Source organism: Cornus florida, unplaced genomic scaffold (genome assembly GCF_030987335.1).
Source record: "Cornus florida cultivar Cherokee Brave unplaced genomic scaffold, ASM3098733v1 CherokeeBrave_3.0.0_Hap2_Chr04, whole genome shotgun sequence".
Taxonomy (NCBI): Eukaryota; Viridiplantae; Streptophyta; class Magnoliopsida; order Cornales; family Cornaceae; genus Cornus; species Cornus florida.
In genome coordinates, this window is record NW_026775574.1 from 70,224,156 (window position 1) to 70,241,887 (window position 17,732).

Consider the following 17,732-nt stretch of genomic DNA (forward strand, 5'->3'; position numbering starts at 1 on the left):
TGTCTTGTCAGTCGACCGAAAGTTAGATCTGTGATTTTTAATTAAGATTTAGAGCCACTCTTTCATTATTTCATTTTCTAATCTGGGGTTTCTCTCATGCTACTGGTCTATCTCTCCATTTTCGCGGCTGGTTCATCCCATCTAAGTTGTATCTTTCACTGAATCTCAATTTTTTCATTCGTAATCCATCTCCCTTGGTAAGTTCGTCTCTCCTCGACTAATTTCTTTTTCATTATATAAGATCGATTTTGGAAGTTATTCTTCATGCTATAAATTCTCTCTTACCCCAGATTTCATTATAGACTCCTCAAGCACGAATTCTAAGTTGGTTTTGTGGGTTGATGTTATGAAATTCTAAATCTCATCTTATGTGTTCATCTTAGGGTTTCCACTTATCGTAATCTCAAATTTGCAAAACCCTAATCTTATTCTGTCAAATCATTTTATGTTTATAGAGATTAGTCTATCTGTGCAAACTGATTGTAAGCATGAATTATTGGTTTCATTGTGTTATCCTTTGGTTTGATTCGTGCAAAATATTGTAGGTTTGGGTGCCATCTTGCTGTGGCTTCATCTTGTCAAACCCTAGAATTCTATTGCCCCAAAATTAAGACTTATTCAGTGCTATTCTAATAAAATGAAATTAAGATTTTCATTCATGCACTCATTCAAACTTTTCTAAAAATCTCTGTGATTGACTGCATTTTCTTATTAGTTCTCTATAAAAATCTATTTGAGCATTCAAATCATTTTCAGATCAATTTGATATGGGATTTCTGTCAAAATTGATTGGTGTTTGGGATTCTCAATTGGTTTTCTATCGAAAGGAATTTTTCAGAACCTCACCAAATCATGTCATCCTCTGAGCCTAGGAGAAACCCCGTTCGCTCTCAAAGCGAATGGAAAAAAACTAGTCACACTGAGCAAGCTGAAGTTAGCAATGTCGAGCCCCTACCAGTTTCCAACCTTGCTATTTTCAAGAATCCAGCCGTAAAAAATCTATATGACACTAAGTTCCTTCATAGAAAAGTTACTTTCGGGAAAGTTTTGTCAAAATCCAAGTGTGAGGCACTTTATCTCAACACTTACGAACTCTTTGATGCCATAGGGTTGGGAAAATTCGTATCTATGGATGTCACATTTTACCCTCGCTTAGTTCGTCTCTTTTATACACATCTTGAAAGAGTTCCACACTTTCTGAAAATGGAGTCTTTTGTTGGGGGTACTTCTTTCACCCTAGACACCCCTACCATTCGCTCAATCCTTGACTTGCCCGAGGGTTCCATCAAATATTTTACCACATTCACATGGTACCAAGAGGAGGGATTTAATAAGCTTGAGGCCGTTTGCCAAATGAGCTATAATAAACGAATTACCAATACTCAAAAAGTTCTTGCAAAACATCTCACCTTGGAAGCCCGAGTCATTTACAACATCATCATGTATGCAATCATTCCAAAATCCGGAGGTCGCTCGGATGTTTCATACATGGACGCATTTCTCATTTGGTGCATTCTTAATGGTAAAGACTTTCGATCTTGCATTCCTTATTTTTCACCACATTCTTGACTGCCAGTGAAGTGAAGACAAACGCCTCTTTTATGCCATGCCATTGAGTTGTATTTTTCATGCTATGGGGGTGTTGGTTGGAAGAGAAGTGAAAAAGGATCAAGGGCCTCGAAACAAACTTAAATCCACCACTCTTGGGCTGATGGGGTTTAAGATGGACCATGATGGGCATTGGTATAATCCTATTGAGAGGGCTTGGAATAAGGCTTTAGAATGGGGAGAACTTTGGGAAGATGGGGAATTTCTTGTCCTCTTAATATTCCAGCCCCTGCTATCCATGAGGATGATGATCATAATGACCCTCCTCTAGTTGATCCTCCTATCCCTATGCTACCTCTATAGACCGATCTTACTATTCTCGAGCTCCTCACGTAGCAAAATGCTCTTCTCCATGAGCATATTAGTATCTTTCGCCAGACTAAAGCCAAAGTCAATGATATGGCTGGTCATCTGGACACTATTGAGGGTGATGTCGATGCCATAAAAAAGAATCTCTTGGAGCTGCGTATGGGTGCCGATCTTCCTTCCTATTGAGGATTTCTATGATTTACTTTCTTTTATTTCTCAGTTTTTATTTTGCTACTCTATGCTATACTTTCTTTTTGAGGATAACAAAAGGGAGAGAAACTGTGTTGATAGTTGATATTAGTTCATAGTTTCTAGTGGTTGACACAGGGTCATTTTGGATAGACTGTTGATTTTGCTGACACAGTTCATGACTATATTGTACTCATTTTCTAAACATCAATGTTATTAGTCTTTATATGATTCTCTGGATATGCCTACTTGATAAATTTTATATTCAATGCTTAAAGATAGGGGGAGACTAAAATGTAAATGCCTATGTTCAAAATCTTCATTTGATTACATTGCTATGAAGTACAAATGTGTATAAAGATAGGGGGAGTATTTTTTTTTTTTTAATGCAACTCCACTAATTTCTAAAGCACATCAATGTTTTGTCATCATCAAAAATGGGGAGATTGTTAACCCCAAGACTAATTTTGACGATTAAAAAACATTAATTATGTTTTAAGAACTAACATTTGTTTTGAGAACATATAACAGGTTTGTCATTTGAATTCTAAAAGTGAAGTGGAAAACAAGGAAAGGTAAAGCCAAGCAAGATACATTCTATACAAAAAAAATAACGAGTCATTCACTTCCAAACTTCAAAGGTCAAACACGGAGAAGAAAAGTAATCAAGTCTGGCAATTCAAATGGGGTAGATAGGTTTAGTGAGTGCCATAGATTCAAATGTTAAAGTAATGTATGAATGTCATGAAGCTCACACATCCTAGGATCATGATTTGAATGACATCATATATTATCCATATATCTTTTAAAGCCAAGAAACAGAGAAGAAGGATAGAGGTTTACATTCAAAGATCCATCAGCCGACTGATGAATGTGCCCATTATGTGCTAGCCGGCTGATAAAAAAAATATTGAGTTTGGTTTGGCCAAAAGACGTTTCGGCCAATCGAACATGAAGGTTTAGTCGACCGATAAGGGTTTTAAAAAAATTATATATGCATCAGCTGACCGAAGAATTCTCATCAGCCGACCGACAAGAATCTTTTATGAGAAGCCGAGAGTAGTGACTTTTAACCATCGTTTCGGTCGACTGATTATTGGGAATCAGCCGGTTGACAAATGTCTTTCAGCAGACCAATGATACTCCATCAGCCGACTGATACATAGTCAATTTCAAATCAAACGGCTACCTGCGAACTTGGACTATGCACACCTTATCTCCAACAACTATATTGATCTCCAACAGCTATATTGACCTTTTCTCTCTATAAATAGGAGCTGCAGCTTGTGTTATGATATATAACTATTGAGAGCAATTTGAAGAGCATTCAAGAGCTTCATTCTAGACCATTCAAGGCTATTGCTTGATCATTCATTCCCTCATATCATCTTAGAGATTTGAGCTTCATTCCATTCATATACTTACTCTAGTTGTGAGCTTACAATTGTAAATCTATCTTGAGAGTGATTCAATCTTATATTTCAATTACATACTTTGCTACAAACTTGTAAGGGTTGGTGTGATCCAAAAGAAGCGTAAGAGAAGGGTATTCTCCTAACAAAAAAGAGAAGCAAGGGCTTGTTTCATGTGAAGGTTTGCTCTCCACCATTAAGGAAAAGCTCTAGTGGATTGGGAAGTCTCAAGAGGGATTTTGAGCCGAGAAGTAGGAGTTTCTGAACCTCGCTAAAATCTTCGTGCCATTGTTTGCAATTTCTTATCCCTATCTTTCTTACATTTATGCTTTGAATTATTATTATCTACTTTAATTGATTATTGAATAATTGTTCATCTCCAGTTGAAGTTGCAAATTTGAAAATTGGCCATTGACTCTATTCACCCCCCATCTAGAGTCAATTAGTGTTTAACAGGTTTAACTTGAACTTATACGGTTACACCTGTATATCAAGTAATTATTTAATATAATTTGAAAACATGGTAATGTTGCAATTGGGAGCAACGAATTAGCATCGGTTTAAAAATTCAGTGCTCCTAAGCAAGTCACCTCAAACCGGTCCTCATTAATTTTTATATGTTTAGGGTAGAACAAGTCACTTCAACCCCAACACCACTAGTCAAAATATTACTCGATCCCTTAGTTCCAAAATACATGACTACTTTGAGAACTTGTGAGTCAGTTCTCAAAGCGTTTATCTATTTTGAAACGAAGGGAATATAAAATTTCAACTAAAGATTTGAATTTTCTTTTCTTTACGTATTTTTAACAAAACATCATTGAATTTAGAATGCAAATTCAACATAAATGTATTTCATTTTTAAAATAAAGTTGTTGCACTATTGCATCTGATGTTTTTCTGTTACATTTTTTATATTGATAAAAGTTTGACATATTTTTTAGAAACTTTGTAGGAGAAACAGTTTCTCTGTTATTTGTTGCTACACTCAAGTCCAGCCCGCTACACTCAAGTCAAGCCCGCCACACTTATAGAGCGTATAAAAAAAACGTAAATGTTGTGATAATAAATAAAGTTTTTTTATTTTAAAAATACATAACCAAACCACTAAACCTTCAAAAGATTAACAAAACATTATAGCTAGTCTTACTATTCCATGTTTATGACCTCGTTGAGTTGACTCAGCGAGAGATCGCCCAAGTAGCCCACTGGGAGCTCCTCGAACAACTCAGCGAGTCGCACCTCCAATTGCAACCTCAATGCAATTCCAAAGCCGTATTGGGTAGCTAACCACGCATCCAGAGGGACCCGTCATCCTCGAAATTGGTAACCCATGAGGGGGACACCATGGTCAACACGTTATACTCGACCCAGCTCCACTGAGTTCGGTAGTACTGTTCGTAATAATGAACCACTCGGTCGATGAGGGGACGCAAGACTCGCTTTTCGTGGTAATGTGACTGGTTCCATTTTCGTGGTTGTTGCCGGAGGAAGGAGGCCGGGCTAGTTCTTGGAGGTCTTGGCATTGTTCGACAAGCTGGGACTCGAAGAACTTTCTGATGCTATCAATCTCATCAGTGCCGTTTCTTACAACTTGAGCCATGTATGGTTAGGAAGTAAGGTTTTGGCGGGTGGGTGGTGAGGTTGGCGAAGGAGAAGAGGAAAAAGCTAGGGGCAAGGAAAAAAGTTGAAAAAGGCAAGAAAGTAGTGGCAAAGTGCAAGTGAAAATAGACATTTAGATAGTAGTGAGGCACAAAGTCAACTAGTGATGGGCTTTTATAGAGACTTGGAAAGAGAAAAAGAAGACTATAAATTATTATTTGTTATGTATATATGTTTTTGTGTGGGATCCACAATAAATGATGTCAACCATGAAATCAGTTTTGCTTGGGGAGCAAGATCACACTTATAGCTTATATAGGAAGCTTCATTTTTTAAGCCTATAAATACCATGTATCTGGGGACGACCAAAAGTGGGTACTGAGAATCATTAAGCTTATATATTTTACTCTTGAGCTCTATTTCTCTCACTATATAGATATACATATATGTGTGTGTGTGCGCACTATTATACTGCCTACAACATATAATTTATTACATGTTATCAGCACGAGCTCTATCCATCTGAGATTTGAAGAAGAAGCTTTCTCTCCCTCTTTCTATCCCAACTATATATCTATTTTGTGATATTAGTTTTGATAGATTGTTGGGTTGGTTTGCTTTATCGGATAAAATAATATTTCTGACTCCAAAAGGTAAGGAAATGTTAATTATGGATTATTATTCATAAAATAAATTTGTTCACTTAAATGATATATGTGCTTACACTATGGTCGGTTCTACCACCTTTATTATTTAATGATTTATGGGCCGGTTTTACCGCTTTTATTGTTTACTAATTTATTTACTATGGCTGGATTTACCACCTTTATTATTTAAATAATTTATATTATGTTATTATCTCATTTAATGTCATTTTATTTTATATACTATGCTAAATTATATTTTTATATTGTTGTCACATCTAGTTATTCTGAAATGTCAAATTTGACAAAGCTGGAATTCGTGGCCCTGGATATTTCTGGCAAAAATTATTTATCATGGATTCTGGATGCTCAGATCCATTTGGATGCCATGGGCCTGATAAGCGCCGAATATTGTATATTCAAGCGCCCTAAATTGCATTAGTTAAGTTCTTTATTTGTGTATTTTATATAGATTATCTCCAATTGTATGTTTTTGCACATTTTCAGGTCCATTGGCCAAAAAGAAGCAAGAAGGATGCTTTGTGGAGTTTTGAACATCAAAGGTGCCAATTCTGAAATTCTGACAGCAGTGAAGCCTGAACTTTGTTCGCCATTTTGACCTACCAAACTCAAGAAATGGACTTCCATCATAACATGAAAGATTTAGAGCTCTGAATCAGCTTTCCAAATCTTCAAGCAGTTTGTCATTCGGAGTTCGGAGCAGAGAGTTATAATCTTCTTATTAGAGGTGCTCAGAACTGCCTGGCAGCAATGAAAGTCTGCCTTGTTCTTCAATTTCGACCAACCATCCTTGAGAATTGGATCTCCACCAAAACATGAAGTTTTTAGAGCTCTGAATTAGCTTTCTAAATCTTCAAATGGTTCATCATTTGGAGTTCAGAGCGCAAAGTTATGGCCGTTTTACCAAAGTAGGTCCGGGCGGAGCAAACCAAGCATAAGGCATTTTGGCCAATTTTCGAGTGCTCGAGGCCTTATTTCGAGTGCTCGAAATTAGGGCAGATTGCTTCACGAGATCAGCAGTGGAGTCAGGACTTTGCTCGCCATTTTGACCCAGAAAGCTCGAGAATTGGACTTCCATCATAGCATGAAAGATTTAGAGCTCTGAATTAGCTTTTTAAATCTTCAAACGGTTCATCATTCGGAGCTCGGAGCAGAGAGTTATGGCTTTGTTACCAGAGGTACGCAGAACTGCCTGGCAGCACTAAAGTACTGCCTTTCTCCCCATTTTCGACCAACCAAACTTGAGATTTGGGTCTTCATCAAAACATAAAGTTTTTAAAACTCTGAATCAGCTCTCCAAATCTTTAAACGATTCGTCATTCGGAGTTCGGAGCGTAAAGTTATGGCCATTTCATCAAAGTAGGTCTGGGTGGAGCAAGTGAAGCATGGAGCTTTTTACACTAAATTCGAGTGCTCGAGGCCCTATTTTGAGCACTCGAAATTTGGGCAGTTTGCTCCACGAGACAGCCCACTTGTGCTCTAAAAATTCCAACTTTGGATTTCCCTATTAATGAGGTGGTTGGGGATGTTTTCTTGGAGGAGAGAGAGGGTTTTGTTGGAGGACAAAAGGCAACCAAAGGCCACACATTTCATATCCTTGAATTTTTGCAAGATAGAGGAGAGAGAAGAGAACAAAGAGGAGGAGTTCTTGAAGCTTCAAGGAGGAAGCTCGAAAATGGAGGGGAAAGCCTTGCTTCTTCCTTCATCTAGGGCCACCATGGGTAACTAAACCTCCTCTAGGGAGGTGATGAAGCTCCATTTTGTAAGCTTTGCTTTGTTTTGATTTATATTTGGGGGTTAATATATGTATGTAATCCTTCCATGAACTAGAGCTCTTCATTTGATGTAATGAATTTCAATACCTATACATAATCATCTTGAGTTAAATATCTTGTCTTAGATGGTTTTTCTCCTATGATTATATTGCTACATTTTCATAGTGACAATGGAATGGAGTTTATGGAAGTGTTGTTAATGGCATGATATTTAGGAGATTTGATAATCTATTGCTTAGGATCTTCCTTTGATAGATTATTCTTGGATTCTATGTCATGTGCTTTTACTGTGTGATTAAGGGCTTGATAACTCTATGCTTAGTGAGTATGTCTAAGGTTACAACCTAGTTTAGGTAACCAAAACATGCAATGCTTTGATAGGTTATTCTTACCTATTGATTTCATAAATTTCTTGAAAGGAATGTAATAATTTGTGTTGTTGCATCCTATGGTTATACATATATGTTATTCCCCTAAGTAAATCATATCCTAGCATGCTTATTGATGGTTGTGGAGTCTCTTCCCTAGTCTCTTCTCTATTGTTCTATTTCATCCTAAATTCCTTGCAAATTAGTGTTTTATGCACTTTGAATTCCTAATTTAAGTGACAACAAACAAAACCTTTATGAACACCCCCTCATCATTCTAGAAAGATTCTAGACACTAAGGTTGCTGTAAGACTAGCGCAGTCCCAGTGGTTCGACTTACCCGACCAATAGCCATATTTTACAATGATTCGTGCTATTGCGAAGGTTGATGTTAAATTGACCAACCGATCAATTTTTGGCGCCGTTGCCGGGGACTGCAAACGGTTTAGCGACCAAAGTTCTAGGGTTAATTTTAGTTTGATTGTGAATATTGTGTCTTGTGAATACTCCTTGTGTATTTTTGATCATCTTCGTGTTTGTGAGATTCTAGGGACTCGAAACTCGCCGTGGGAACGCTAGCAAATTGTGAGTCTAGAGGACCCCAAGTAAGTCTCGTGACTTCTAGTTTCGAATTGTGGATATTGTGCATGTGTTAAGCTTAGAAGTAGTTAATTTATTTGTGAAGCCCTTGTCGAGGCTATTTTTGTTTTACTATATTGCAAAGCATCGGTCCTTGTCGTGGCCATTTATTTCCTATCTTGTTGATAATTGAGGAGAAAGGGATCATTGTATGTAGAGTTGATGATAAAGAATTGTTGTGTTGATTATGTTGTGTGTTGTTGATGTTTAAGTCCTAGATGGAGGGTAGTTATCTTCCAACTCAATTTTACACACCATATGCGTTTTGTGCTTTTTGCTCTAGTAATACACATCATACAAGAGATTGTCTTCCAACGAGACAGTTCTCGGATTTTTATCTAGAGCAACCAAATGCAAATTTCTCTGAACCGGGTAGTGATCCATACTTCAATGGTTATGACTCGGGTAGGGGAGATCACCAAAATTTCTTGTGGCATGACATGGAAAATTCAGCCCCACAATCTCATGGGCAACATTTTCAAGCCAATTTTCAACCCAATGATCATTATTTCCAGCCCTCTTCTCCTTTTCCACCGTCTCCATTGGATGAGCTAATTGTTGCTAACAAACAAATGATGGAGTCTATGCACACACAAATGATGGACTCCAATAATCAACTATTGGCCTCCCTTGCTAGCATGCAATCCACAGTAGAGTCTATCAATCAAGTGGTACCATATCACCAGTCCCAAGTTAGTGCAATGATAGATGACCAAATATCTCAAATTCAACAAAGGATTAATGCTAAAAATCATGAAGAGGAGGAAACATTTTCATTTGAATTTATGGCCAATCCAAAAGAAAATTCTATGAATGATGAGATTACTCCTAGTAACTTTCATTATGAGAATGATCAAGTGGTTATTACATGTGAAAATGATGAAATGGTGGTTGAAGATCAAATTGTTGCCACTCATAAAATGGAAGAATTTGTGGTTAAAAATAAGGAAAAAGATGATGAGATTGCATCCTTTAAAACTCCAGAACAACCCCTAAATAATCCTTTGCTTGATGCACCTCCTTCAATGGAGGATCCTCTAAAAGCTTGTTTGGCTCATTTCAATTGTGAGGATTTTAATGTTGACAATTCCATTTCGGAGGTGAATTCTTTGCTTAATATTCATCCACCTATTCATTTTCTTCCTTGGTCAACATCAAATGTATCTCTTTCTTGGGAGCTTGCATCTCATCCCATTCCCTCATTTGAGTTGTCTCAAGTTGTTGAGCCCGAACCGCCGGATAAGTGTGAGGAGGATGTTGAAATTTTGAAGGACAAGTTGTCGAGCATTCTCGTGCTCAATATGACCCTTCAAAAGCCTTTGCTAGGTGCACTCTCACCTACTCCATCTTCCTATAATCCAAATAAGCCCCATAATCCAAAGTTCTTCATTGAGGATGAAGAGTGGGTTGAGGTCTTTCCGCTACCTCTTTTCCACTTTTGTCTTCAAGCTCTTCCTTCTTCGCTTTTAAAAGAATTATCCTATTTGGGGAAGCTTGAATCTGTTGAGAGATATGGTATAGGGTAAGGAGGACTAACCTGATCTCGGTGTGTCTAGCTATAGAGATTTTTGAGGATTAGTACCTGCTCTAACTTCGTCTAGCTATCGACATTAAATTTAGCAAAGCAAGGGAAGCAATTCTTTCAATTTCCAAGCTTCCTTCTCTTTGAAATTGCTCGTGCCTTGCAAAATTTTCTGGGAAACGGTTTAGAAAAGCTAAAAATTTGATTTTTCTTAGACCTTCTCAACTCTAATTTTCATTCCCAGAAATTTCCATCGCTTCCTAGCAATTTCATCGGATCTTGGGAATGCTACTCATGTGCATAATGTCTCATTTGTAATACATTCTTAAAAATTTTCGCAAAATCATCCATGTATTGAAATTCTTACACTGTTTAAAATTTTTCCATGCATTTGTAATGTTTAAAATTTTTTCAAAATTCCCCATGCATTGTCCCATGCAAAATTTCAATTTCTTTCCATGCATGCAAAGCTTCAAAAATCCATCCATGCATTAGATTGGAATAATGTGCAAAGTTTTAAAATTTTCCATGCATGGCTTGAATTGAAGCTGCTGCTTGCAATGATTTTTCAATGCATGGGAATGACATGAAAAATTTTCGATGCATGGAATGGCATGCAAAGTTTTCAAATATTTTTCCAACTGCCATGCAAAGCTTTAAAAATCTTTCCATGCATGGGAATGGCATGCCAAGTTTAAAAATTTTCCATCCATGCATTGGAATGGAATGAATTTGCAAAGTTCAAAATTCATCCATACATTGGAAATGTGTTACATTTTGAAAAATTTTCCAATTATATTCATGCATTAGCAAGATGTTGCAAAGTTTGACACATTTGTTTCAGCAATTGCATCCACTCAAAATGCTCACTGGGCTAAGATTCTAGTGCTCGAATGATCTAACCAAAATTCCATGAGCTACTACCCATTTTGGAGCACTCTAAATTCCATTTGGATTGCTCCAAATGTCTTCACCATCAATCCCAAGCTCACTGCCCATTTTTGGAGCACTCTAGCTTCCATTTGGATTGCTCCAAATTACCACACCAACTTGCCGAAGTCACTGCCTTCATTTCGAGCAATCTAGCTCCATTTTAGAGTGCTCCAATTGTGAACCAATCTTGCATGCACCACTGCCCAATTTTATAGCGCTCTAAATTCCATTTGGATTGCTCCAAATTTCAGTCCTCACAGCCGAGCTCACCCTCTAGCCTACTGAGCCATTTTCGAGCACTCTAAATTCTAGTTTGAGTGCTCGAATTTCATGCACCAACCCACCCAACTCACTGCTCTCAGTTCGAGCACTCGCCAATCCTATTTGGAGTGCTCGAACTCCACCTTCTTTCTCTCTCCATTGCCAACGCCCCGAGCACTCGTTGCCTCACCCTCATCGCCTTCTCTTCCTCTCGGCCATCTCATCCAGGCCAACCCAAGCATGCAACCACCCCTGCATGCCAACTAACTACCACCCTACCCTCTCGGCATCCACTCCTATCTCCCTCCTTCAACCCACTCCACCATGCAACCTCAATCAAACACCAACACCACCATCTTCTCTCTTCTCCAACCCACAACCTCCTCTAACAGCATGCATGCCATCCCTCTCAACCATCCCTCTCCCTACCAAGCCACACAACCATGCCCCCTCATCTCGGAAACTCCCATGCATGAACCCAAAGCCAACGAACCTCCACCTTTTCTCTCTCTCATTCAACACACCCAATCACCAATCTCTCTATCTCATCCACCATGCAATCCTTATGCAACCCAAGCAACCCACACCTCATTTCCCTCAGCTTCCAACACCAACCCCACCCTCTCGGCATCTTGCATGCACCATCAACTTCCACCACCTCAACCCACAAACACACCTCTCGGCCACCCTCTCATCACCCACAAACCATCACCTACCCTCGGCACACCACCTTGCACACACTAAACTAACCCACCACCAAGCCACCACCCACAACTCCATATACCAACCCACCTCACAAACCATGCTCGAACTCCACCACCCTTCACACCTCTCACTCTCGGCATCCACCCATAAACCATGCCAACCCAATCCTCACAGCAAACAATCCCCTCTCGGCATCTTTGCATACCACCACATCAACCAAACCAACTCCTAAGCCCCATGCATGCATGCCCCTCACCATACACCAACCATATCAACCTTTGGCCCTTTTCCTTTTTGTCTTGCACACCACGTGTTTGACGAATTGCCTAAGCCAACTTCATCTCTCTAAATGTACGGCTTTTGGCATTATTTTGTTTTCCATTTTAAACTTATGACTCATGTGTGCCAATTTGTATTTTGTATGGATTTTTACCTTGCAATAACATTCATCTTAGTGTTTTCATTTCTGTTTTGATTTTTCTTAAGAGACCTATGCTTTTACCTGTGTATATTCGTTGTATTTTGATAGGTCTTCATGTCCAAGTTTGGGGGACGCAGTTGCGAACTCACATAGCTGAACATCTTCGCCTTTGTCACTCCACTTGGTATTATTGTTCCTTTCCCCCCTTTTTTGCTCTTATTTTGATTTACTTGTCTTCTCACATTGAGGACAATGTGACATTCAAGTTTGGGGGTGCATTTATGCATTTTTGGTTTCATAATTTTTGCTAAGCAATGATAGTATAACTTGACACTTGTCGGAGATGAAGCATATGTTTAATACCTTGTGTATAGAAGCAATTGACATTTTTGAAAATAAAGAAAAATTTGAGTTGAAATGATCATGTAGATTCAAATTAGTCCGTATAAATGTCTCAATTAGATTCTTGCTGGATTTACACTCTTATAAGCTTCACAATGCACAGATGCACATTGGAAACTTAACTGTGAGGCATGCAACTTGATCAACCTTGACCTTGGCCTAGTTAATCTGATTTGATGAACCTGATAGATGAATATCTTTGGCATGATTTAAGTTAAAAAAAAAAAAAAAAAAAAAAAAAAAAAAAAAAAAAAAAAAAAAAACTGAGAAAGAAAGAAAAAAATGACCAGTTGACGTTCGTAGCCTTTCCAACTCGAGCTATTAAGCCCTAGGAGTGTCTCTACACTTAGCACCCTAAAGCCGTCTGGTTTGGGAGTTGTTGGCCTAACGCTTGCTACAAGGGTTGGTTAGAAAGCTTAAAGGACTTAAACATTGCACGGTCATTCAAAAAAATTGTAATAAACATGGTTCGCTAGAGTTCGTAGCCTTTCCAACTTGAGCTATTAAGCCCTTTGGAGTGTCTCTACACTTAACACCCTAAAGCCATCTGGTTTGGGAGTTGTTGGCCTAACACTTGCTACATAGGTTGGTTAGAAAGCTTAAGGGACTTTAGCATTGCACAATCATTCTATGTTTCGCTTATGAGTTGCAATAAATTGTCAACAAGCAACAAAAGTTGTCTTGTAAATAAAATCATGCCTTAGGGACCTCATTTAAAGGGGAATTCAATGATTTGAAAACTTGTGCCTTGGAATTGGAAAAGAAAGTAAAAGCCGCATGTTGAGAATCCAATTCACTTTCACTGAAGTAGAGTTGATTTCCATTTAAGAGAAGACAATTGAGTTATTTATATGGACGATGATGTTGATGCATGTATGTGGAAATGTGTTTAGTATCAATGCTTCATATATGCAAGGTAGTCTTCCCAATGACCCCATCTCCAGTTCTTTGTTGTTCCAAGTTGTATTTGAGCTATGTATCTATTTTATTTTACCATAGTAGATATTTTTGTAGTAGCAGTCCCATGTTTGTCATTCCATTGAGTTTTGCATTTTGGTTTTGCTAAGGGACTAGCAAAATGTAAGTTTGGGGGTGTGATAAGCGCCGAATATTGTATATTCAAGCGCCCTAAATTGCATTAGTTAAGTTCTTTATTTGTGTATTTTATATAGATTATCTCCAATTGTATGTTTTTGCACATTTTCAGGTCCACTGGCCAAAAAGAAGCAAGAAGGATGCTTTGTGGAGTTTTGAACATCAAAGGTGCCAATTCTGAAATTCTGGCAACAGTGAAGCCTGAACTTTGTTCGCCATTTTGGCCTACCAAACTCAAGAACTGGACTTCCATCATAACATGAAAGATTTAGAGCTCTGAATCAGCTTTCCAAATCTTTAAGCGGTTTATCATTCGGAGTTCGGAGCAGAGAGTATGATCTTCTTATTAGAGCTGCTCAGAACTGCCTGGCAGCAATGAAAGTCTGCCTTGTTCTTCAATTTCGACCAACCATCCTTGAGAATTAGATCTCCACCAAAACAAGAAGTTTTTAGAGATCTGAATTAGCTTTCCAAATCTTCAAACGGTTCATCATTTGGAGTTCAGAGCGCAAAGTTATGGCCGTTTTACCAAAGTAGGTCCGGGCGGAGCAAACCAAGCATAAGGCATTCTGGCCAATTTTCGAGTGCTCGAGGCCTTATTTCGAGTGCTCGAAATTAGGGCAGATTGCTTCACGAGATCAGCAGTGGAGTCAGGACTTTGCTCGCCATTTTGACCCAGAAAGCTCGAGAACTGGACTTCCATCATAACATGAAAGATTTAGAGCTCTGAATTAGCTTTCTAAATCTTCAAACGGTTCATCATTCGGAGCTCAGAGCAGAGAGTTATGGCCTTGTTACCAGAGGTGCGCAGAACTGCCTGGCAGCACTGAAGTACTGCCTTTCTCCCCATTTTCGACCAACCAAACTTAAGATTTGGGTCTTCATCAAAACATGAAGTTTTTAAAGCTCTAAATCAGCTCTCCAAATCTTTAAACGGTTCATCATTCGGAGTTCGGAGTGCAAAGTTATGGCCATTTCATCAAAGTAGGTCTGGGTGGAGCAAGTGAAGCATGGAGCTTTTTATACTAAATTCGAGTGCTCGAGGCCCTATTTCGAGCACCCGAAATTTGGGCAGTTTGCTCCACGAGACAGCCCACTTATGCTCTGAAAATTCCAACTTTGGATTTCCCTATTAATGAGGTGGTTGGGGATGTTTTCTTGGAGGAGAGAGAGGGTTTTGTTGGAGGACAAAAGGCAACCAAAGGCCACACATTTCATATCCTTGAATTTTGCAAGATAGAGGAGAGAGAAGAGAGCAAAGAGGAGGAGTTCTTGAAGCTTCAAGGAGGAAGCTCGAAAATAGAGGGGAAAACCTTGCTTCTTCCTTCATTTAGGGCCACCATGGGTAACTAAACCTCCTCTAGGGAGGTGATGAAGCTCCATTTTGTAAGCTTTGCTTTGTTTTGATTTATATTTGGGGGTTAATATATGTATGTAATCCTTCCATGAACTAGAGCTCTTCATTTGATGTAATGAATTTCAATACCTATACATAATCATCTTGAGTTAAATATCTTGTCTTAGATGGTTTTTCTCCTATGATTATATTGCTACATTTTCATAGTGACAATGGAATGGAGTTTATGGAAGTGTTGTTAATGGCATGATATTTAGGAGATTTGATAATCTATTGCTTAGGATCTTCCTTTGATAGATTATTCTTGGATTCTATGTCATGTGCTTTTACTATGTGATTAAGGGCTTGATAACTCTATGCTTAGTGAGTATGTCTAAGGTTACAACCTAGTTTAGGTAACCAAAACATGCAATGCTTTGATAGGTTATTCTTACCTATTGATTTCATAAATTTCTTGAAGGGAATGTAATAATTTGTGTTGTTGCATCCTATGGTTATACATATATGTTATTCCCCTAAGTAAATCATATCCTAGCATGCTTATTGATGGTTGTGGAGTCTCTTCCTTAGTCTCTTCTCTATTGTTCTATTTCATCCTAAATTCCTTGCAAATTAGTGTTTTATGCACTTTGAATTCCTAATTTAAGTGACAACAAACAAAACCTTTATGAACACCCCCTCATCATTCTAGAAAGATTCTAGACACTAAGGTTGCCGTAAGACTAGCGCAGTCCCAGTGGTTCGACTTACCCGACCAATAGCCATATTTTACAATGATTCGTGCTATTGCGAAGGTTAATGTTTAATTGACCAACCGATCAGGGCCTTGGAGACACAATTAAAGAAAAGAATGATGCATCATTGCAAGATAAAGCAAAGGCCATGATTTTTCTCCGGCGCCATATTAGTGAGGAACTGAAAAATGAATACCTCACTGAAAGAGATCCACTTTGTTTGTGGAACAATTTGAAAGACAGTTATGATCATCAAAAAACAGTTATCCTCCCAAAGGCCAGGGCTGATTGGCTGCAACTGAGGTTGCAAGATTTCAAAACTGTGGCTGAATATAACTCTGCCTTTTTCAAAATCTGCTCTACATTGAAATTATGTGGTGATACTGTTACTGATGAACTTCTGCTAGAAAAAACATTCACCACATTTCATGCCTCGAATGTACTTTGCAACAATAATATCGAGAGCGTAGATTTAAAAAAATATTCAGAGCTGATATCATGTTTGCTTGTGGCAGAACAAAAAATGAACTTTTATTGAGAAACCACCAGTCCCGTCCAACTGGATCGACACCGATCCCAGAAACATATGTTGCCTCATCCCGTGGTTGTGGACGCGGACGTGGACGTGGTCGTGGTGGTAGAAATGAATATGGTCGTGGCAAAAATAACTACCACAATAATGAATATGGTCGTGGTAGAAATCATTCTTATTATCGTGAAGGATATCAATCCTCACATTTTCGCAATCAGCGATCCACACCATATCCTCAAAGGAAAGATCATAATGAAATGAGACAAGTAAAAGGGAAGGATGTGGCTCAACCTTCTAAGGCTCATGATAATACTTGCTATCGGTGTGGCATGACAGGGCATTGACAAAATATTTGTCGTACACCGAAGCATCTGGCTGATTTGTATCAAGCCTCAATAAAAGAAAAGGGAAAACAAAAGGAAATGAATTTCCTTGATCTTGATGAGCCAATTGACACCACAAATCTGGAAATGAATTTCATTAATCATGATGAGCCAGTTAACATCACCAATCTGGATGTATCAGATTTTTTTGATGATCGTGATGGAAGGATAGACTTCCTGATTGGTGATGGAAATGTCCACACCAGTTAATCTTATGTTTCTTTTTATGTACTGTCTACTATGCTTTTTGTTGTCCTTGTATTAAAGTTTTTATTTTCTAGTTTGTATTAAAGGTTTTTGTTATAAAAGTTTTTTTTCTGATAAAGAAATTTGCATGAATAGGAATGGATCTGACTAGTTCCAAAATAAATGGTGAAGACATATGTCTTGCAGATAGTGGAACAATGCATACAATCCTTCGAGATCAAAAATATTTTTCCCACTTAACTCTGACAGACGCTAATGTCAGTACCATATCAGGTCCCACCGACTTGATTGAAGGCTCCGGACGAGCCAACATCATTTTACCACATGGAACTAGATTACAAATCAATGATGCCTTAGATTCTACAAGATCTCGGAGAAATCTGCTGAGTTTTAAAGACTTGCGTCGTAATGGGTATCATATTGAGACTGCAAATGAAAGAAATGTCGAATATCTCTACATTACTTCCATTACCTCAGGCAAGAAACTGATATTAGAAAAACTCCCTGTTTTCTCTTCTGGGTTATATTATACAACCATTAGAACAATTGAGTCAAATGTTGTGATCCATAAAAAATCTGGTGACCCAAAACTTTTTTTACTTTGGCATGATCG

The 17,732-nt window shown here is 38.3% G+C and overlaps 1 protein-coding gene across 1 annotated transcript in view; it reads left to right on the forward strand.

The window, feature by feature from the left end:
* LOC132305085 (uncharacterized) overlaps positions 1-16,873 on the forward strand; it is a 41,872-nt gene extending 24,999 nt beyond the window's left edge. The window contains exons 2-3 of the mRNA XM_059802768.1: positions 16,086-16,436; positions 16,547-16,873. Coding sequence (XP_059658751.1) covers positions 16,086-16,436; positions 16,547-16,873 — 678 coding nt within the window. The remainder of the gene's footprint in view (positions 1-16,085; positions 16,437-16,546) is intronic.
* The last annotated feature ends 859 nt before the right edge of the window (positions 16,874-17,732 follow it).